Here is a 22,186-nt window from a genome sequence, read left to right on the forward strand (position 1 = left end):
AGGTAGTTTATAAATAGGGATTGTCTGCAAAAGGGTTTGTTCTATTTTCTCTCTTGAATGTGCATAACTCTGTGACATGCTACATTTTGCCACTGATAAACTTGATTTAACAGAATAACTGCTCAGGTGAGGATTGACAATACCAGTTTCATGGTGGCGAAGGAGTAAGTTGATAGGTATGTCTGTAAGCTTTGTCAGGCAAGGCTTAACAAAATCGTGGTACACATTTTAAATTGATTGTGAATGAATGGCAGATACATAAGCTAGACAGACATTTGCTTTGGGGATATTTTTCAAAAGATTTTTTTTTAGATTTGAAATTCACGATAGGTTTCTTCCATTCCTCCTTGGTAAATAACAAAATATGCACTGTCTAGATTAAGTAATATGACATGAAATGACAAACCTGTACACGTCTAGTTTACAGCAGATCTGTTTCCTTAATGGGTGGAAGGAAATCTGAGGACAGTTCTAAGGGTTCTTGTCTGCTTTCAGCGCTGTCCTCTAGTCATACTGAAGACAACACCTCTCCAGATGGGCTCTTTCCCCTTCTTCTCCTCACCCCGGTCAGTGTCGATCACGTGCACCACTCCGGGTTTCAGAACCAGGTCGTCGGTCTCTACCTGACTCCTGTTGTCCTCCACCTCCATGTAGCTCCCTTTTGTTTGCTGGGCAGCTTTGCCGAAGGCTTCTTTAAAACAACGTTTGAGTTCAACATCTGGACAGAAGACATACTCATAAAGGCCACCCGCGAGGACAGCTCCTATTATTGGTCCAACCCAATATATCTGGGGAAAGCATGGAAGAGTTTTAGAGTGTAAGTGGAGTAAAACTATTTCTTTGAACAATACACAGATATAGAACTTAGCTGGTTTAAATTGAGAGCAAATGTGTCATGCATGAGAAAAAGGAGAATTGGAAAGAAAATAAGAAAATTAAATCTGTATCCGAGATCCATGTGTTATTACTACATAACATTTGAACAGAAAATAAAAAATGACTGTTTCTTCTTCTCTTTTCCTGCTTTCAGTAATTATGTTCTTTCCATTTTCTAATAATCCTTAAAGCAAAGATAGGCCCTCTTTGGCTGTATTTTAAGTTAAGAAGACACTAAGATGTCTCCAACTAAAATAGAAAAAAAAATTCTGGAGAGTACGTATTTTCTTAATATTGCCATCTTACATTGGTTTTCTGTAGAATCACAATCCTAGTACAGATTGTATCATTTTGGGCTTTAATTATTCAGGACAGCATGACAAGTGGAATCCCAGCTCCACCACTCAGTAACCTTGTGACTGCTTACGTCCGTAACTTAACCTCCTAAACCTTGATTTTCTCATCTGCAAAATAGGGATTATGGTAATACATACCTCATGGGTTGTCAGGACTAAATTCAAATAATACTGGTAAAGTACTTAAGAGTTCTAATTTCATTAGTAACCTGTTCCATTCTATGTTTCCTAGACAATTTAAAGATGTCTGTGATGAGGCTAGCTATAGGTCATCTTCCTTCTGTTACATGCTTTTCTCTCTAAAATTTGGTGATTTGCTTTAAGAGAAAAACCCCATAGTTTGTCCATTAATTTTGCAGAGCTACTTCATCCTCATGGTTCTTACACTGATGAGTTGGTGGAAAAATCTGTTCTGAGTTTACGGGTGATGGCTCGCTGAGGATGAGCCATTCTAAGGGCTTTAAGTCAATAACAAGAAATTTTTTATCGTATCACTTAAACGTCTAGAATAAACTCAGTTTTGAGTTTGGATACATTTCAACATTTGCTTCAGAGCACATGTTGGCTGTGGGATCCTAGCCATTCATTCAACAGATAAACTTCAGGAACAGAAACCCTGTTTCTGGATCATGCTCTCTGAGCTGGCTCCACTCAGGGCTTTTCTTGTCTGAACTCATTTAATTCTAACAACGACCTTCGATGTAGATACTATTATTATTCCATCTGATGGGTAAGACAACTGACACTCTGAGAGGGTAAGAAACTTTCTTAAGACACAGGAAACTATATGCAAAATCTTGTAATAACCTTTAATGAAAAAGAATGTGAAAATGAATATATGTATATATATGCATGACTGAGACATGGTGCTGTTCACCAGAAATTGACACATTGTAACTGACTATATTTCAATAAATTTTTTTTTAAATTGAAAGAAAACTTGCTTAAGATTTCATGCTTAGCAAGCGATTGAGGTGGGATTTCAAATCTCTCTTTTGAACTGTTACAGTTTTCTGCTACATTACACTTCTCTTATTTCAAAAAAAAAAAAAAAAGATGAATGCTTCTGGCTTAAAATACTCTCTGGAAATTAAGCTCACTTAGCATCCTCATCGCAAAATCTAAAGAAAAGTCAAACTTTAAGCTGAAGCTGAACACATATACTTAACAGGGAACCTGTTGACAGAGTGGCTGCGAGAACCAAGTGCCTTATCTTGAACATGAAAGAAACGTGCGAGAGTTTACCTTCTCTGTGCCCTTTCAAAGGAGAAACGAGAGCCCTCCTCTAAATGTCTTTGCCCTCTGTTCCTTTGGTAAGATCTCATTAGGTATATTCTATTCAACCAACTACAAATCCCACACGGGAGAAAGAGGACTGCTGAACAATTCCGACACTTCCCCCAAAACACCTGTGGCCAAGACATCTCACTGCATGCTCTCAAAAACACATCTCAATTTCAAGTTGCTATTCCCAAAGTCATACTGCCCTGTAAAGTAACTTTTAAAATTTATAAAAGTAAAGAAGATTTATTGATTAAAAATAAAGTCCAGAAAAGTATAAAGAGGGAAGCTAAAAAATGTTACTACACTACACACAAAATTCACCATTAACGTTTTGTTGTTATTTCTAGTCTGTGGAACTATCTACAGACAGACTTTAAGTTAGTTGCTAATTTCACACAACCACTGCTGCAAAATGGACTGTTCATTTCCCGATAAAGTAGCAACAAGGGGAACCTTTGATTCAACCAACAAGCTAAGAATTTTCTTACTATTTAAATTTTAACCCATTTCCTATAACTAACAAATAATTGATAAAAACATGTTTTCATCTACATTTTAAAGTCCTCATGGATTAAAAGTTGTCATTTTCCAAATTTAATTTAGAAAACTGTTTAAATTTAAATTAAATTACAAATGCTGTTTGAATGTATAAACTGAACTAAAAGTTGTACTTTCGTCAGAAGATCTACATACTGTCTTTCCATTAAAAATTTCCACTCCCGTTAACGTGGCAAATCTCTGGAGACATAAATGGAAATGTCAGTGGCAAAATGACCAATCTCACAGATAGTATGGCTGACTAAGTGTTTGCATGGCTGGATCCCAAATCTTGCTTTTGATCATTGACTCGCATGCTGTTATATGATGGGCTAGACTACTGGTAAGAACTTGGGACACTTTTCTTAGGAGTAAATGCACATAGCAGTGGTGCAAGGTAATCGTGGTTGTGTGAGTGTCACTGTGCCAATAACCACTGCATACATGAGATTAAAACAAAAGTGACACCCATAATGGAAAAGAATCTGAAAAAGAATATATATGTGTAATCAGGGGGAAGGTATAGCTCAGTGGGAGGGCACATGCTTAGCATGCATGGGTCCTGGGGTCAATCCGCAGTATCTCTGCTAAAGTAAATAAATAAATAATCCTAGTTATTTCCTCCTCTATACAAAATAAAATAAAATAAAATAAAATAAAAAAGAATACTTTGAACAAGAGGATAAAGTTGAAAAAAGTAACTGAATCACTTTGCTGTACATTTGAAACTAACACAAATTGTAAATCAAGTATACTTCAATAAAAAATAAATTAAAAAAACAGAAGTGACATATACTTACATTCATGAATTAAAAATGAAAGGTGTAAAATAGCATTCATAACGTGTAAATGAAAATAAAAGTTAGCCCCATTTGAAGCTGACATACGTCTCATGTTTATTGGTTATTGTAAGTTAGTGTGTATATAGACCTTCAACACTGCCACATTATTCATTTAAAAGATTTAAATTTCTTTCTGGTAAGAAACAATTGAAACAAGATTGATTGTGGTATTTAAAAACGGATACCCCAGCTCTCTGGAAGTGTTGCCACCACATTAATAAGTAGGTTAGGCATGAGGCTGAGAAGTGTGTCTTTTTCTGAAAGTCATTTATCTTTCTAGCCGTGGTTATGGTCATAATAGCATAAGCATTTGCACCATTTATTCCTCACCATCTGCAGTTCAAATGCTTCCAACTCGTATACTATTAATTGGATTCATGCTTCTGTAAACAGAAAAGGTAAATATTTTTGCTAAGGGCAGTGCTTTTAAGCATTTCTCTTTCTTTTTCTTTTTCTTTTTTTCTTGCAAGTACATTTTTTGTTATTGCTGGGAAGGATTTACTTTCAATTATTTAAACACCATATTCACCCCCCCACCTTGATTTTAACTTGTTCCAGATAGGCAACCTCCATGTATAATATATTCTGCCGAAGTCTGGCAGATACAGCGCCCAAAGCAATGCTTAAAAAAAAAAGGACGATCATTGAAGGCCCAGAACAGATATAAGATGAGACATTTTGCAGCAGATATGTGCTAGTCTTTATGAAAGACATAATAAGATGTAAAGGGGGTGGGTGGTCAAAGTTGGGAGGAAGAGAAACTAGTGAGCAAAATACTGAGGAAAAAAGAGCTCAATGAGAGGAAAACAGGAACAACGAACAGAAAGGTTACCCAGTGGTTTTCCCAATTTCCCATGATGACTGCAGGTCCAAAGGATCGGGCAGGGTTCATGCTGGCCCCAGTGTAATTGATCTACAGGGAAAAAGAACAGAACTTCAGACGTTGCTGACACAGGGCTCCTAACAGGTATCCTTCATTGCACTTTGCTGCCATTTGCCAAGTCAGTTATGGGAACTGTCCAGATGATAGCCCAGCCATATCAACATTCTCATCACAGAGTTAGCAAAATGATCACCTAAAATGGACAGACGTGGCTGGATACTAAAGAACTACAGCTGGGAAACACAACATCTTCAGGCCAGCTCAACGGGGAGGATAAACGACATGGATCAATTATTTAAATGGACTGGGAGACTTACTGCAAATAAATGTCCAATTGCAACAGAAATTCCAATTGCTAAAGCTATCGACCCTGTGACATCGGTCCGTTTGGAATCACAGCTGGCAAAAATTGTAAACACCAACTGAAATGTGATTATCAACTCCACCAGGAGACCGTGACCAGCGCTAAGATTTCCATGAACCTGGAAAGAGAAAAATATTCCAACTGAATTAAAGCGAGAGAACATTTTCTACGATAACATATCATTGTGAAAGATATATTTTATCTCTGTAAAAACTGATGATTAATTTGAGTGTTCTGTCCCACCCTTAGTTGAGATACTTCCCCCCCTCAAAAAAAGAAATAAGTTTCTACTCATCTTGGGCCATCACAAGATAATTAATTATTCTCACAATGACCAAGTGGGACTTTGTGCTGAATATCCTTTTCTACAAAGGAAGGAAAAAGTGCCACTGCTGCACTTAACTTATAAAAGAGTTTCTTGAGAGTTTTGTAATTTTATAAGGCAATGATTAAATCCATTAATTAGATTTAAATTAATTAATATATATTTCAATTAAAATTTAAACTGTGTGTAGTTTTTTTAATCAACGCTGGTGCCGAGCTAACCAATGACATTCCTAATCAGCTAAGAACAATACTAGGATCAAGTGCCAATTTATTTTTTTGAGGGTTTACCCCGAATGTAGATCATTTTAAACCTCATGCCCATGACAAGAAACAAAAATGGTTCTTTCTGCTGGTGAACCAACAAATAATTGTAATAAAAAACGCCTTAAGCTAAATATGTAGTCGGTGTAGTCATTGGGATGGAGAGAGAGAGGAAAAAAACAGCACAATTTTTGTGCTACCCAGACTCAGTGATATTCAAGTCATTCAACAGCAAATCATGATTTCATATGATAGATGCAGTGTGGCCAGTATCAGTTTTCACCCCATCAAGAATCAGACGGTCCCTGGGAATAAATTAGCAACTTTTAGGAAGGTCTCTTAGGCCTCTAGGGTGTCATATAGCAGTCTATAAAGAGCCTGGAGTTCTAGTTTGAAAACGAGAGCTAAAGATGGTACCGTGGTGACCCCCAAGCCCCCCACCACGCTGGGAGGCGTGACCAGGTAGAGGATCCCAGCTCCAATGATGGCGCCCAGGCACTGGGCTGCGATGTAGAAGACGGACTTGGCGATGCTAATCTTCCTGGTGCACACCATGGCCACCGTCACAGCTGGGTTGATGTGGCCCCCACTGATGTGGCCAAAGCACTGGACCATAGTGGCGATGCTGAGTCCAAAGCAAAGGGAGATAAGAACCATGTCGACGGGTAAGGGCTTTTCTGCTCCACCCCAGTTGATGGTGGATCCCAGGCCGAGGAGGACAAAAATGAGCATAGCCAGAAATTCCGCCGTGACTGCCTTCCAGAAAGCTTGAGTCCAGACCCCTTTGAAGGCCACCATGATACTCTCTCTTCTACACAGAGGTCCACACTTACTGAAAAGGAAAACAAATTGGCCTCAGAAGCTACTAAACCAGGGTTTGTGAATTTTGGTGAAGATGGCCCGGCCTGCAGACTTGCCCTACTGTGGGGAGCCCACCCCCCTCAAAGGTTTTTTGCATACCAGGAAAGAGTGTTTCTGGAAAATCTCCTTAGTTAATTATCTCCTTAATTAATAGTCAAGAGATAGTTATTCTAACCTCCTTTGGTTTAATATCCAAAGACCATCCAGTTTCACTGGAAAATCATCTGAATTGTCCCTAGAAAGGAAAATGCTTAAGTCGAGTTCCTTTAAGAATTAAGACTAAAATAGGTTTATCCTTGTAGTTAATTCCCTCAGATCGAGTTTTGAAGTTTCAATGTACTTTTAACAGGTCATTTGTATTTGGAATTTACAGCCATAAAAAAGGGGGGGGGGTCTTTTCCAGTTTTGTACTTTACTGTTCAGACGGCATTCTGAAAATGGATTTGTAGACTCTGGCTGAAGGGGAGGCCTGCTAGGAAGCCAGGAAATCTGCAAGTCTGTCTTTCGAGAAGGTAAATTCGTTTGGCTGGAAGGGAACTGGGCGGCTGGCAGGGCAGGAGCTGGGCCCCGGGGACCCGGACAGGGACGCCGCCGCCCTCTCCCCCGCCAGCGGGTGGAGTCTGGGAGCCCGGCACGCCCGGGTCCGGGGGCGGCGCGGGGACGCAGGCCCCGGGGTGAGTCCGGGGCGCCTCCCCGAGGGCGGGAGCGGCCACCCCGGACCGTGCTAGGCTCCGGGCAGCGCCAGGGGCACAGATGCAGCGGCCCCGCCAGCCCGCCAGTGTCCCAGGTGCCCGGCAGCTCGCCCGGGAAAGTGCATCCAGGCCCCGCGGTGCATTTGCAGAGTTCAGGGACCATCCCTTCCTGGGCCTGAGACTCCACCCCTGATAAAACTTCCCAAAGGGATCCTGGCGGCCAGTGTGTGTCAGCAGCGCCCAGGCACGCTGCCTGCCAACTGTGGGTGACAGCGACTTGGGCAGAGCTGCGGGAGGCCGCATGCAAGGGGGTGTGGCCAGGGAGACCGTGGTCCTCAAAACAGAAGGCTCTGGACAGCTGTTTCTCTCTACTGTCTTCTTCATGGCCTTCTCTTCTTCTTGTGCCTCTTCCTGGGGCGGGTGTGTGTGTGTGTGTGTGTGTGTGTGGGTTGGGGGAGGGGGTGAGGGTGGGGTGGGGAGCAGCCACGCAGCCTTTGGGACGGTGACCCTTTCTCCCTCCCGTCTACTTTCCTCTTAATGTCCTGGATCTTTATTGCTGAGAAGGGATGGAGTTTGAAGATATTAATGCCAGCAGCTCATTCTGTCAAGAAATGGCTAAGATTCTCTTTGGTGGGGGCGGGGGGCAACGACCCCCGTTCCCCCATTAGTTGAGACATTTGCCCTTTTCCTAAGCCTGTGACAGACATGGGAGCAAAGGAGTGTGGACAGCATTTATCAGAGACTCTCATCCCAAAGGACTGTGAAAAGGGTTAGTCAAGAAAGCCAAGTATTTTAACAGATGGGCACGACGGCAGCTTTCCCTTGAACAGTGCTGAGAGTGGGCCCTCCCTTCTCCCATCGCTCAGTGTCCCCAGGAGCCCAGGTCTGGCTGGGCGGTGGGGAAACGCTGTGCCAACAAGGGCCAGGGGACGTCTGCCTTGGCCTTTAGGATCTCAGCTCAGCCCCTGGTTTAATACAGGGCTTTGCTTCAGAGTTGGAGAGAGAAACCCACCTTCCGCCCAAGCCCAGGTGTCTGTAGAAGGGAGCAGCCAGCCCTGTCCCAAGCGTCCAGTGCCCAAGTGAACTCCTCTAAGTGAATCACGTAATCAGGAAAAACCCCAGCGGGGAAGACAATGCCATCACACTCCCTAGAGGAAGAATAAGGAAAGAGACAAAAACAGCCCTCGGAACAGGGCAGGGAGGGTGCCCTGGGAGAGAGGTGAAAAGTCTCCCCAATGGGGGAGAACCTCGAACTCACAAATTGGAAAAGAAGTTCGAGGGTGGCTTCTGAATTCACCAGCAGCCCGCGGCTTAGCCGGGACGGCAAAGGGCAAGGTGTTATGTCAGGTGCTGGTCTTCCGTGGCCAGCCTTAGTGGGAAGAAGGAAGAGGACAGAGCAGGAAGCTAAGGAAGCCAGGTGGGTGGGCCCTGGGGACAGCCCCCTCCCCGCCCTGCTCATTCTCTGTGCTTGTCTCCCTCTGCGAGACCCTGTCTAAGAAACGCAGTTGCTCTTTTCAGGTTCAAACTTTCACCAGCCAGAAAAATTAAAAACAAAACAAAAACCAAAAAACAGAGCCCCCAAATTCCCAAACAGATAAATATAGTCCTTAGGTGTGCATTTAGCCTTCTTTGAAAACCCATGAAATCTGATCTCTTTGCAGGGCAGAGTGAGCCTCAGGCAGCCGCGAACCCCAAGGTCCTCCGGCGGCATATGTGTCCCTCTGGCCCCAGCGTCTCCCACGGCCCCTCTTTCTGCCTCTCATCAGCGTTCCCTCAGGGTTCACGCTCCTGGAAATGGATCAACACCATTTGTTTTGCTTCTTTCGCCCCAGAACAAAGGGGGTTTGTTGATGTGACCGGGTTGTACTGGGCCGGACACATTACTTTCCAGCTGAACCCCCAACCGGATTCACTCCTGAGCCCCTGGGTAAGTAATTTTTCTGACAAAAAAAATACGACAGCTTAGACTGACCTCCGCAGGGGGATTTTCTGGTGCTTTCGCGGGTCTCCAGCGCACGGAGGGTTTTGCCACAAAGCATCCCTTTTCTTCTGCCCTCCCTCTGCCTCTCTGATGAGTACGCCCAGTACTCAGCCCTGAAAGAACCATGCACCTGCCCTGTGGTTTCCTCCTAGATTCTGCCTGACAAGGCACACACATCTGTACTAAAAGAGTCAGAGTTTCATCTTCTGGCCCTGAGCATTGTTCCCTTACGGCAGAGAAGGACTTACCCCCACCGCCTTGCTGCAGGGTCTGTCACTCATGCCTCTCCTGGCCAGAGTGCCGCCCTCATTGCCAGCCCCGCGGCTCCCAGTGAGCTGGGAGTCAGATTACGGCCGCTTGTCTGATTGGGTTTTTGGAGTCTAGGGGTGGAAAGATTCTGCACCATGTGGCAATCGAGTTATATTTGCACTTGAAATGCCTTTCTCTACCTGATCGCTCTAGGGTATTTCAGGAACACAGAACACTTGCCCACATTATGTTTTTTCAGCTGGTAATCCTGGAAAATGAGGATTTCCCCAAATTTTTGTGTGAGTTCTTCCCACCACAGAGAATGGTGGAGACATTGTCTTCTTTTGGTTATGGGTGTAGTTGAAACTGAACAAATATTAAAGCACGGATCTGCATGATCCAGTCGTTGAGATGATTGGAGATTCAGACTGCAGTGCCCTTGTCTTTGAGGGGCAGACTATCCAGTGGGCTCTATTTAAAGTTTTTGATCTCAGAAGCAGACTTTTAAGCACAGCAGATAACTGCAGGTCCCTGTGTAGCCCGGGCAGCACTGATTTGGATAACAGGAAATAAGACAGCTTCAGAGTGCTCCCCTGTAATAACAACTGTTGGGTAAGAAGTAGCAAATTTTAAATATATCAAGGTAGGGTGGGCACACAATTTGGGGGAACTGTAGGTAAATTTACTATCTAGAAACCTAGGGACAAGACTGTCTACATCATTTGTGGGGTCTAGTGCAAAATGAACACAGGACTGCTTGCTCAGAGACTATTACGAATTTCAAGATTGCAACAGCGGGACATTAAACAAAGTGCGGGGGCCCTTCGAGGTGCACAGGTTTGTGTGCCCATAAAGGCATCCCTGGCTAAGGAGTTGGGTGAACTCTGGAAGGCCTGAGAATTACTGTCTGCATCTCCATCTTATTAATTTTTTTCTTTAAATGGACCTCAAATACATGGAATTGGAATAATAATAATCCTTGGTGTGTGATGCTCTCACCAGCGGTACATATGTGACCTTCTTTAATTTTGTAATAGTTATATAATTACTTTTTAATAATATAATGAATATCTGTGAGTCGACCACTCTCCCCAACAACTGGAACTGTCATCATAACTCGCTTTTATCTATGGGACCCTCCCATCTCTGCCTCTCCGCCTACCATCTCTTTTCACATCAGAGTTTTTTTTTTTTCAGAATGAAATGTGGCAATAAAGACATGCAGGAGAGGGAAGAAGAAAACGGTTCCATTTTCACATCATATTTACAGTTTTTTGTTTTCTTGTCTCATTTGGGTTCTTGAGAATTGGGAATGGCTGAAAAGCTCTTCTGGGGAAGAGGAATTAATATTTTGAGTGCGAATTTCAGACGAGCTCTTTATTTCTGTTTCAAGCATTCTCAGATAACAAAGATTAAGTCCACAACCTTCAGAATGTGGCCGCACACGGATGGTTATCCATCAGGGGTTTTGGCCTTTTAAAAATAAGCCCCCTGACGTCAGAATAAGCTCTGATGAGGGGGGAAACGGGGAATTTGTGTGAATCCACAAAGAACACTTAAAATATTTCATGTTGATGCTTAAAACTATTTATCATTTAGACTTGAGAATGAGATTTTTTTAAAGATGCAAAATGTTTTCTGTTCTTTCTTAAATTTGAAAACTTGACCTTGACATTGAGTCAGAAGTGTTTGTGAGGCCTCTGAACCCGAGGAGCAAGGCCGGCTGCAGGGCTAGGTTCTTCCGTGCAAATCAAGCCTGTGGTCGGATCCATAGGAACTCACCCCGAGCGGCCCTCCTGAGGGCTGCTGGTCACTGGGGGGACATTTTTCAGGTCCACTCCCTGGAAACGGCGCTCAGCTCATTAGCATTCACTCCACTGCCCTTGGCAGTTCCCGTCACCATTTTACGAAGTGCCAGCAGAACTTGGTCACCACCGTTTCTCAGCCCCTTTCCCTTTCTTCTGGCTGGCTGATCGCGGCCCTGGGAGAATGTGTTGACAGTTCCTAAGGGATGGCTGTTCCCATCAAGGGAAGGGCCACCCTAATTGGCACCAGCTCCTACTGCTTTATTAGTACTCTCAGCAGAGCGGCTTGAAATTGACCAGGGATTAACCCTTCGCCTACCGGAGCTGGTTTTTCTTATTAGGTATTACTTCTTATCCTTTCTATATTTGAGTTGATGTTATTGATCTTCCTACAACATGCTCCTGTGAAATAACCAGCTACTTTTCTGGCTTTTCTTTAAACTAGTCACACAGACACTTCCAATAGGATTGGGGCAAACTACGCAGGATACAGTAATAAAGAAATCAGCTGTACTGCACATGTGATCATGGTGGAAGCATTCTGAGGTGGGGAGCCCTGGAGAACAGAAGAAGCTGAATTGTTTTGAACTGGTCTGGGCCTAGAGTCAATTGAGATTAGGAATCTAAAGTTTTTCCCCCACCTTTGGTAGCCTTAAAAGAGTCTAGATGCATTTAAAGATGGAATAACAATGTATTGAGGAAATCTTGACTTACTGTACCGTGCTCTCATCTTTAGGGAAAGGATAGTAGCATGGCATATTGATTTAAAATCAGTCTTATATGCCAGGCAAGCTTGTGAGGCTTTAGTTGAAGAGCTTTGTGAAGTTGTAGGTCAGTAACTTACAAGAAAAATGAAAGAAGGGTAAGTGAAAATCACAAAAGTTCCTCAGCAAAAAGTAGCCAGTGGATGCACTTGGCTCCTGAATTCGTAACTGACTATGTCATACTGTTTTCCTCTGGAGCTGATGTACAGCTTTCGGGTCTGTGGACTCCTTTTCCCTCCCTGGCCCTCAGAACTTTGAGTATTCCTTCATACGTTCAGAGATTGAAGACTAACACAAACGCACCAAAAATGGCAGCATGCCTCAGTCCCAGGAGGGAAGTGTCCCCAGGCTGGCAGGGGCAGACTCAGTCACAACTCACACAGCTTACCTTGCTTTTCCTGAGTCTCAGCGATGTGACTCCCCCCAGAGCACTTATATATCAGTATGTTTGTTGAAAACAAAACCAAACCAAACAACAGCAGCATTGGCAGCCACTAGACAAAGGGCTCTCACAGAGCTTTGTTCTCTTTTGAAAGAGGTGTTCCCTTCCTGTTACAGTAATTCAGAGTGGTGTCCGGAAACACAGCTCACCCCCAAAAGAGTAAAAGAAAATAACAATCAAAACCCAGCAGGGACCCCCAAAAAGTTTGACGTAGCTTCCCTTCCTCAGGGAGGTGACTCTGAGAAAGCCTGGGTCTTCCCAATGGACTGTGAGACCTTTCACTGTGTTGCGCCCCTGCCCCCGCGCCCCACGGACCCAGGTTTCCCCGTTTGGTCATGGCAGGCACGGTTTCCTTGGTTGAGGTCCAGGTGGACTCTGCTTTGGCTGGTGAGCCATACTCTGCTGACATTTAAGGCAGGAATTCCCTGGGAAAATAGTCCAGAGACTCTCTCGGTGCTGCTGGCGGGGTTCCAAAGGTTTAGGGTTCCCTTCCCTCGGCAAACGGACAGAGGGAAAGGGAGGGACGGGAAGAGAAATAGAAGGACTGTATTGAGTGACTGTATTTCATCTGAAGCTTGTGCAAAAAGGCAGACATGTGGTTGGATGACTGGATACTCTTCTCACCCCTTATCTCTCCCCAGCTACTATGACAGTTCAGAGTTTGGCTGGCCGTTTTAAAGGTTGCTCAGACATCCACAGTCGAAAATCAGTTTTCTGGGAAGCAAAGAACTCTGGGATCAAATGGGTTGGACCAAAATATTTAAAATGGCCAATAAGTGAAGTGTAGTCTGTATTAGTAATTCTTCCAAAATTTAAATTAAATTTGAATGTATTAAGAGCCACATCAGCATCTTGGCAATTATTACCTCTTATACAGAAAGCCTCAGAATCTTCATGTTTTTAACAAAGAAAGATAATCCCAGCTTCAGGGAAAGGGCAAGATGCTTTAAATTCTGTGGGTAAGGGGACCTGACAGGAGGAGGAGTCCAAAAAACTAGGAAGGTTTAAAAAAAAATGCTTTTTGAATAATGTTAGAAACAGAATATTTTCCAAGAAAAGAGAAGAAAAAATAGTCATAATCTGTGATTATTTAAAAAAAAAGTGATTAAACGTTCAACAGTCAAGTTACTTTAGGAATTTTCTCAGATGACCCTTCTAATAACTCAGGCAAAACTCTCCCTTGCTTCTTTCTTAGGTGATCACACACCCTTCTCCTTAACCTCTGGACTTCCTCTTCTTGTGCAATCAGAAGAATCGTGCCCATGAAGAAATTCACAGGGCCTCTTAGAGGTGTCAAGTCTCTTCAGTGGGTTCACCTTACCTGAACGTGCTTATCTTTAGCTACCCCATGGCCTGGATGCCTGTTGCAGGGGACCACACCATGGCCACACCTCGTCGGCTCTTCTAAGGAGCCAGCTAAGGTGATCCTTTCGTCTTCAATTTCTTTCCCTTCTCTCCGTGCCGCGTGAGTCTCTGGTTCTTTGAGCACTCCTCAACATCTGTCTCCTCCGAGAAACCGCCCTTTGCAAACTAGCTGGGCTCTTGTCACTTGAGATACCCATGGATCCAACGCAACACTCTGCAGGTACTACTCGGGGATGTGTTTGGCTCGTTCACCGGTGTTTTGATGCTAGTTTACTCTCTTTCTGGATGTGAATTGAAGTTGCAGGCTATATATGTCCTGTTCAATTTCTGACAGTAATGGGGATGATGGATGAGGATGGGGGGACAGTAATAATTTTGGGGATGACACCATTGTGCAGTGGGAGGAGAAGGGCTAAGAGCTGGCAGTCTCACCTCCATCACTTACTTCTTACGGCTGTAAGCCGTTTGATGTTTCTGAACCCTATGTCTTCATCTGTGAAACAGAACAGAACATTATCTCTGTCCTCCCTTTTTGCAAAGTGGTGCTAAGTCCAGATGCCCTCCTGACCCCATTCTGGTTTTGGACCACCTCATGTGGGCTTGCATAATACTTTGGTTCCCCGAGTTGTATCACACAGTTGTCCCAAGCATGCTTGTCTAACTCCATCACTGTAGTCTGTAATCAAAATGAGAGCAGAGAAACGCTCCAGTAATCTTAATCATTCATGACACCTAATAATTCATTGTTGTATCCCCAGCACCTAGAATGGACCCAAGACACTTTCTAAAGACTAAAAAACATTGTGGAATAAATAGCTAAGCGAACGAGGCTCAAATAGAATGATATTAGCAGACGTGCTTTTCCAACAGAATTGATAAAAGTAAATAATGATGATGTTGACGCTTGTGATGAAAGGGCATACGATTTGTTAGCCAGGAAACCTATCCATTCCAAATCTTGAAAAAGCCATGTATTCTTAATCTCATTTCCCCATTTCAAAATGAAATAATAAGTCTTTTCTAGTTCAGGTAAGAATTAAGAAACAGTAAATTGGTAATGTATGTGCAGGGCTGTGAAATAAAGAGCTAGGGAACTGGGAAGTACCAACATTAATGACCCCATTTTATAAACTTCATGTAGACACAGATAATTCCAAGGCCACATTTCCAAGCTGAAGTCAGAAACAATACTAAACAAACTTTGCCTTATGGATTAATCCAAAATGTCTCAGCACGTTTTATTAAAAAGTAAGAAACTGACCCTTGGATGTCATCTCCTCACTGGCTGAGGAACCCTTTGGGGATGATGACAATAAATGACATTTACAGCTCTGACATATACATATATATACATACAAATACATAATATATATAATTATATATAATATATATAAAATAATACTAGTATATTTTTGTCTACTATGGGGCTATTGGTTGCTTTTTAAGTATATGAATTCTATCAGGGTACAAGTGCACCTTTTCTTGTATTCTCCCATTTATCTAAAAGACTTAAAAGGAAGTTTATGCTTTGCTCTTCTTTTGAAAATAGACTCATAGTTTATAAGGAAATGGGCTAATTTGGGGATCATTTGTTAAAGTATTTTAATAAACACAGAATCCTATTCTTGCTAACTGGTTAGATTATTTTTTTTAAGTAACATTTTCATTGCAAATGAGAGGGACTTTTAAAAGAACAATTTAGTGAACCAGGAACATACTGACATAATGAACTATGATTCCCACTGATAATGGAGAGCGTTTGGTACAATAGAGCATTATTACAAAGTCTGAAACTGTTTTATCGACGTACTTAGTATATAGTTCATAATTTGTTGTAATAGTTTTCTGTGTACAAGATTTTATCATCACCCAAAGGGGCATATGAAAATCACTTTATAAACTTTCAAGAGCAATACAATTCTTCCTTATGATTATTGTTAATAATTCCATTTGAAAAATGAGAGTTGCTGAGTAAATGGAAGACTTCTGTGACGTCTTGGTAATGTCAGCATGACACCCTTCAACAGCACGTCGCGTAGCAGAGCTCACAGAATAAGTATGCAAACCTCATACTACCCTTCTCATTGTGCACAACATTTTGAGTAGAAAAAGTGTTGTACCAAGTGGCTTATGGCTCCTGGAATGTTAGAGACAGAGATCGTCAGTATCAGAACATGTGAAATTCTCAACACCTTGATTTCAGCTGAGATCACTAGACCCAACTACAGCCCAACATGGGGATACAGCCCCTCAAACACTTTAGAGTGCTGTGTAATCCTCTGAACGTTTAATTTTGGTGAAGGGAGAACATAGTTGGGAGACTGAAGTCTTAAAGGTTTGTCACCTGTCAAAATCACATAGTTGAGGACATGAACCAGTCCTAGAAATCTGGGTCCTGAAGAGTTCACTTTAACCACTGGAATTTGCTCACTTCAGCTTCAATTTTTTTGCTTGCATCAGATCCTTACTATGCCAACGCACTGAGTCAGTAGGCCATAGCATATCTTTAAAAAAAGAAAGTGAAACAAATCCATTTAACCATTTTCCCCCCAGCAAAATTGCTGTTGGCTCTATGAAGCTAAAATTAGATGGAAAGATTGTCGATTGTCCAGTCTTCTAGGCTGACATTTCAAAATCAACATTGGAAGCAAAATTTTAAATCTGTGCATTTATAAAATCAGAATATCAAGAGTGGACTAAGCAACTAATCAAATATTTTAGGACATTGTGAGGTACCTAGAAAAAAGTTAAACAGCCAGTCTATGTCACCTATGGTAAAACATGAAAATTGTTAACACGGTAACAGTGGACTGACAAGGACTGAGATATTGTCCTATTTCTGGATGGCTGAAATATGAAACTGATGAGAAATTAACTAAATACTGTAACACCTGCTGCTTCATAGTATGGGATGCTCTTGCAGAATGGCTTGCAGGGTAACGAGCACAGGGTTTTCCCTGGTTCAGGAGTGTGCACCCCACCCCAGCTTCCCATGCTGCTCAGTCTTCCCTCCTCATGGCTCTGGCCAGGTGTTCTCCGGTCCCTCCAAGCTGCCTGCCCCAGGGGTCCCTCAGCCTCCTCACCTTCTTGCTCTTGCTCTACCCCTTCCACGGATGAGCTCAGCCCCTACATCACAGTGAAAACAAGCCCGCAGGTGAGAAATCCTTTGCATTTCCACAACCAAACCTAAAAATGTCTTGGCATCTGCCTAATCCTCTCCCCCTCATCTGTTTCCTGTGGGAAGAGTCTCCCTCTGTGTGTCTTGGGTGAATTCTACCACTCCTGGTCTGGGTCCCACCCATTTCTGCCTCCTCCAGTACCATTCTCTAATCTTACCTTTCTGATCAAACTTTTTGATCTCAGGAGCCCTTTACAACTGAAACTTACTGAATGAACTTTTTGTTTATGTGAACTGAAATAGAGAATTTTAAAAGTGTTTTATTTCATTTAAAAATAACAATAATAAACCCAGTATATGGTAACTAAATTGAATTTTCAAAGAGAAATATTCACATTCTCCAAAACAAAAAAATTGGCGAGAAGAGTAGCATTGTTTTACATTTTTGCAGTTCTCTTTAATGTCTGGTTTAATAGAAGACAGCCGATTCCTCTTTCTGCTTCTCGGTGCAATCTGCTGGGAAATGATTGTTTGGGAAGAGAATCCTGCCACACACACATGTAGCTGGAAAAGAGAAATCTATTTTAGTAGCTTTTTCAGATCACTGTGGGTGTTTTTCTTTGATAGTACACCAAAACTCAGTAAGTGGTCATTTTTTTTAAAGGTTAGCATCAATGTGGATTCTGAAGGCAAATTAATAAATTTCTGTATCTTGTTACTTTAAACTCTATTCATCTGTTTTTACTTTGAACTAGTCTTCTACTCATAAGGCATGATTTTTAACATTATGCATAGTCATTTGGAAAACATTCATTGACTGATGTGGCTCTTCCAAGGGTTGGCACATTTTACTTTATAATATCAAAAGTATCATATTTATTAATATCACCACCAGTCACATCAGAAAAGTATCAAGGTTTTGAGAGCTGTCAACCTCATGGTAAAAGGCAAATTTTCCAAAATTAGAATTTTTGCTTGAAAGCTCAAATATTATTTCTGGCAACAAATTTGTCAGTTTTTCTAGAAGTGACAAGCTCATTTACTCATTTCCAAGAAAATGTTTGCCAATCACTCCATTTGAATAGCCGTAGCATCAGCCATTCCTTAAAGTAAAAATGGTATTCCATGAACAAAGGGGCTGGTTCAGCCCCCTCCTCCATCAGTCCTGAAGATGACCATCACACTCCATCTGTGGCAGAAGTGCTTACGCATGCTGCTCATTTCGTCACGTAGAACACCGCAGAGACCTGCACTCAGGGCCTGAGAGTTAATACAATGAGTAATTTTTGTGCTTCCTCAAGGACCTTCCTAAGTGGAACTGACACTGATTTTCCTGGTGTGATGGTGAAGAGTTCCACCACGGCTAGGACAGTCCGACCCCATGATTCCCACCAACGTGCCAGCAGCTCTACCCACCACGGCTTTTGTGCTGACAATGCAAAAGTCATACAGTGAAAAGGGCAAGTAACATCGCGTTATGATCTTGAAAACAGCTGTGATCACCCAGACTCCCTGAAACGTCACAGGAAGCCCCAGAGGGAGAGACCACACTTTGAGACCCACAGCTCTAACTGATTACTCCTTTTTTCTATATTTTAACTCCCTACTTAACATTGTCTCTTTCAATTGGGAACCACCCCCACCAAAGCAAAAAACAAAACAAAACTGCTCAACCTCAGTTACCTACCAGAGACCATGAAATCTATTTCCCCCGTATAGCCAAACATCCTTAAAGAGCCATCTCCATTTATCGTCTCTGCTCTTTTCACATTTTGTCCTTTCAATCCCTCGAATCTAGTTTCTACCCCTAATGATTCCTGTAAATGGCTCTTTTCAGACTCCCAGCGCCTCCTCTGCTGTGTGACCCTAGAGGAAATCTCCAGTCCTTACCTTCCTTGACCCTCTGCAGCCCCGACCACACTGACCACTCACTCGTCCATCACATATGTGCCAAGCCTGGAGCTAAGTGCTTTCCACCACACGGCTCATTTAATCTGTGTGGCATCCTGGTGATGGTGCCATGATTACTGTTCCATTTTACAATTAAAAAAAAAAAAAAAAAAAAAAGGAAAGTGCCCAAGGTCATACAGCTCACAAGTAGAAGTGCAGACTCTCAAATTCAGGGCTCCATGACCACAGGTCTTAAGTACCTCAATATACCCCCTTAGAAACACCCACCTCCCTTTCCCACGACATCGTTCTCCAAGTTTGCTGTTACCAGTTTCTCAAACCTCTATCATTTCTGTTCCACCTTCGCCACTTTTTCCATATCTAAGTCAACTCTTTACTACTACTTTATAATCATAAATGTACATATATGTACACAGTTGACCCTTGAACTGTACAGGTTCACATACCCAGATTTTTTTCAACAGGAAATAGCGCAGGACTACATGATCCGAGGTTGGTTGAATCCATGGATGCCGAACCTCAGATTTGGAGGGTCAACTCGAAGTTACAGGCAGAGTTCTGACTGCTTGGAGGGTGGGTGCCCCTAACCCCTGAGGTGTTCAAGGTCAACCGTATTTAAAGTCAGCTCAGATTTTTACTTAGCATCAATTTGTGTGCACTTCTCCGCCAGTTTGATAGGCTGGTTAGATTTTTACGATGCACATTCAGTTCACTATGTGACTTACAGAGAAGTCCATTCCACGTCCCACCTCCAGTCATCCTGCACACTGTCAGTGTGCATCTGCTGCCTCCACGGTGAGCAATGGCACTCTTTTCGAGAAAGGAGGCAAGGGAGAGCAGATTCTGGAGGAAGTGCCTTCTCTCAAGATGGAAGGAAAAAGGGAGGCAAATGAAGACGTGTGTGCATCTTAGTTGATGGTGGTAAAAAATGGCCAGCCTTCAGGCTACACAGATTAAGGAATGTTTGATAGAGCAGCATAGAAATCGTTAGAGAATTAATTACTTCAGGATGAAGGATGGCGTTTTTCAGGCGCGAGGCTCAGGCTCTGCTGTCCGTCAGTGCCTACTGCACAGACCGGAGAGCCATGTGAGTGGCAGCGGCACTGTCCTCAGACCCCGGCCACACTGGTCCTGTGCTGGTCCACTGCTCTAGAAGGCTCTGCCCTAGCTCTGGTCCCTGTCCTCCTCCTCCTCCTCCGGCACGTCAGAGCCCCTGCACACCACACAACCCACAGCCGGGACCCCGGGTCTGGGCCTGCCTCCTCTCTTGCCCCCCTCTGCTCTCGGGGTCCCCCTGCTGTTGTGCGCAGACCCAGGTCCCAGTGGCGGCCAGCGGCCGCGGGCGCAGCTGTGCGTGTAGGAGCTTGGGCGGGGGTGTCCGCACGTGCGCCGGTGCCGCGTCTGGGAGGGGAAGGGGGCGCCCCGTCATGCAATAGGCTTGGTTACCCCAGAGTCAGAGACCTGAGCCAAGGAGACAGAAGTGCTTCCCAAGAAACAGGAGCCACAGCTCCAAAGGGAACGTGTGCTGCAGGTTCCACCGTGTGAACCCTTTTTTTTTTTTTTTTTTTAAATCAGTTCCTGGTAGGAACAGAATTAACTAGGGCTAGGCCACGCGTTGTGATGAAGAGTCTATTTAAATCAAGTGGGAAACTGGTGGACTGTGGACCTGGCGGAGCAGCGCTGTGTGTGGTTAGCACCCAGCCTAGCTTCACAGGTGTCACCACTGTGACTGTTCTGATACAGACCCAGCTGGAACCGGGTACCATTGGACACAGAACAGCAAAATGAGTGGAAACACGATGGCAAAAAGGGGCCTGAGTGAGATGAACACAGAAAGTCTTCCCTTATTTGCATTTGGCAAAGATTTTCCCCAATTCTTTAGGGAAAAAAGGGAAATAGTTTGTGTAGAAACTACACTCCATATTGTTTTTGGCTTCAGTCAGGTACACATCTATTGAACAAACTCAGCTGTTCCTCAAGGCGCTGGTAGAACAGTATGAAAACCAACTCCGGAGGGTTATCGGATGGGAGCAGAGACTTCAGGTGCAGAAGACTTAAGACGGCAAAGATTTGGATAGATCTGTTCAGGAAGTATGCCGGGGAAGGCACAGGAGAGAAGTCACAAGGTCTTGGCCAGCTAGGAGTGCTTCTGAAGTTAGAAACTTGTAGGGAAACCAGCAACATTCTGTACTTTTCTTTAGCAGTGATTTGCAGTCGGCACAGGAACAGGTGAAATGAATGGAGCGGGTTGGGTCAAGCTTGGCACAGTGATTGCTTAAAAAATCCCCTGTTTGGTGAGGACAGCACTGAACGGGGTGGCCACGCTAATTGTCGTCATCATGGTCACTAACTTATTTTTTTTAGGCTCTTCCTATAGGACAGTTTCTGTCTTAAAATGTGTCATTTCTGAACTGGGCAGGAGTCATATGACCACAAGAAGGTTAGCAAGCTCGGGAAGATGGAAGGGCAGAGTGATTCCAGGGCTGGATGAAGGTTCCAGCAATTTGTCTTTAGTCGTTTTGACTTACACTGGAGGTGGGTGGAATTGCAGTACGAGGAATTTAAAGGTCTGACAACTGAAAAGTGAATGCCTGAGACACAGCATAGTGATTGTCTCTGAAGGTCATTAAAAAATGCAATGTGTCATTTTGGCTGTTTTAGAATATTTTAGATGTGGCCCCTTTTTTTGGAAGCAGGATTATAAACAAGCTGATTACCCCGAATCCCTTCCTAACTTTAGGGATGTGAAATTACACTTAGTACTTTTTTGTTTTGTTTAGGCTTTTACTGATAGGGGGAAAAATGAGGATTTAATCTCATTATTTAAAATTGAGAAGATAGATTTTCAAACAAAATAATTTGGCTCTCTGTGCTGTGGTTGAGAACTGTGGCTGTCTGTGAAAGTGTTTCCTTTATCAGGTGAGAAAAATCCAGTCCAGACCCATTTCATCTTTCATTTGGTTAGGATTTTTGGTAAGGTGGCCGTGTCAGGGAAGCACCTTACTATCATGTCCGGAAGATCTTAATTGGCATTTGTCACAGTAACTTTTAGACTTATGTTTAGAGGCATGTGGAAAAAGAGACACAGATTTCAGCCCACCTGGCCGGTTTGCTTGTCTGGGGATATGGAGCAATCTTAATTCAGATATCATGCAAGTCAGCGGGCCATGCAGGCAGCATCTTCTGTGAAGCTGATTGTTCATGCACAGCAAAACTCGCTTTCAATTACTGAAATCAATTTTTTCCAATGCCTCAAAGCAGGGATCAT

At 43.2% G+C, this 22,186-nt stretch overlaps 1 protein-coding gene and 1 long non-coding RNA gene across 4 annotated transcripts in view; one reads left to right on the top strand and one right to left on the bottom strand.

Moving 5' to 3' along the window:
* Nucleotides 1-9,646, bottom strand: AQP4 (aquaporin 4). 3 transcript variants are annotated; one of them, XM_006187167.3, is made up of 5 exons: nt 9,513-9,646; nt 6,148-6,562; nt 5,096-5,260; nt 4,728-4,808; nt 1-788 (listed from the first exon to the last, which is right to left on the bottom strand). In XM_006187167.3, the coding sequence occupies exons 2-5, from the start codon at nt 6,526-6,528 to the stop codon at nt 492-494; spliced, it is 924 nt and encodes a 307-aa protein (XP_006187229.2). In that variant the 5' UTR covers nt 6,529-6,562; nt 9,513-9,646; the 3' UTR covers nt 1-491. The 3 variants fall into 3 exon arrangements, with proteins under 3 accessions (XP_006187229.2, XP_014416775.2, XP_032323369.1); XM_014561289.2 differs by lacking the exon at nt 9,513-9,646 and adding an exon at nt 9,256-9,501 and having other exon boundaries at nt 311-788; XM_032467478.1 differs by lacking the exon at nt 9,513-9,646 and adding an exon at nt 8,296-8,400 and having other exon boundaries at nt 311-788.
* The window catches only part of LOC116659662, a 19,734-nt gene continuing 6,119 nt past the window's right edge, over nt 8,572-22,186 (top strand). The window contains exons 1-2 of the long non-coding RNA XR_004315034.1: nt 8,572-9,210; nt 13,720-14,109. This is a non-coding gene — a long non-coding RNA (uncharacterized LOC116659662). The remainder of the gene's footprint in view (nt 9,211-13,719; nt 14,110-22,186) is intronic.

Source organism: Camelus ferus, chromosome 24 (assembly GCF_009834535.1).
Source record: "Camelus ferus isolate YT-003-E chromosome 24, BCGSAC_Cfer_1.0, whole genome shotgun sequence".
NCBI classification, from domain to species: Eukaryota; Metazoa; Chordata; class Mammalia; order Artiodactyla; family Camelidae; genus Camelus; species Camelus ferus.

Excerpts from the sequence above, each read along its gene's own strand:
- AQP4 (XM_006187167.3), bottom strand. The coding sequence starts at position 6,528 with ATGGTGGCCTTCAAAGGGGTCTGGACTCAAGCTTTCTGGAAGGCAGTC. Across the intron at positions 5,261-6,147 it reads GGGGCTTGGGGGTCACCACG|GTTCATGGAAATCTTAGCGC; the intron begins GTACCATCTTTA and ends TTCTCTTTCCAG. Across the intron at positions 4,809-5,095 it reads CAATTGGACATTTATTTGCA|ATCAATTACACTGGGGCCAG; the intron begins GTAAGTCTCCCA and ends TTTTCCCTGTAG.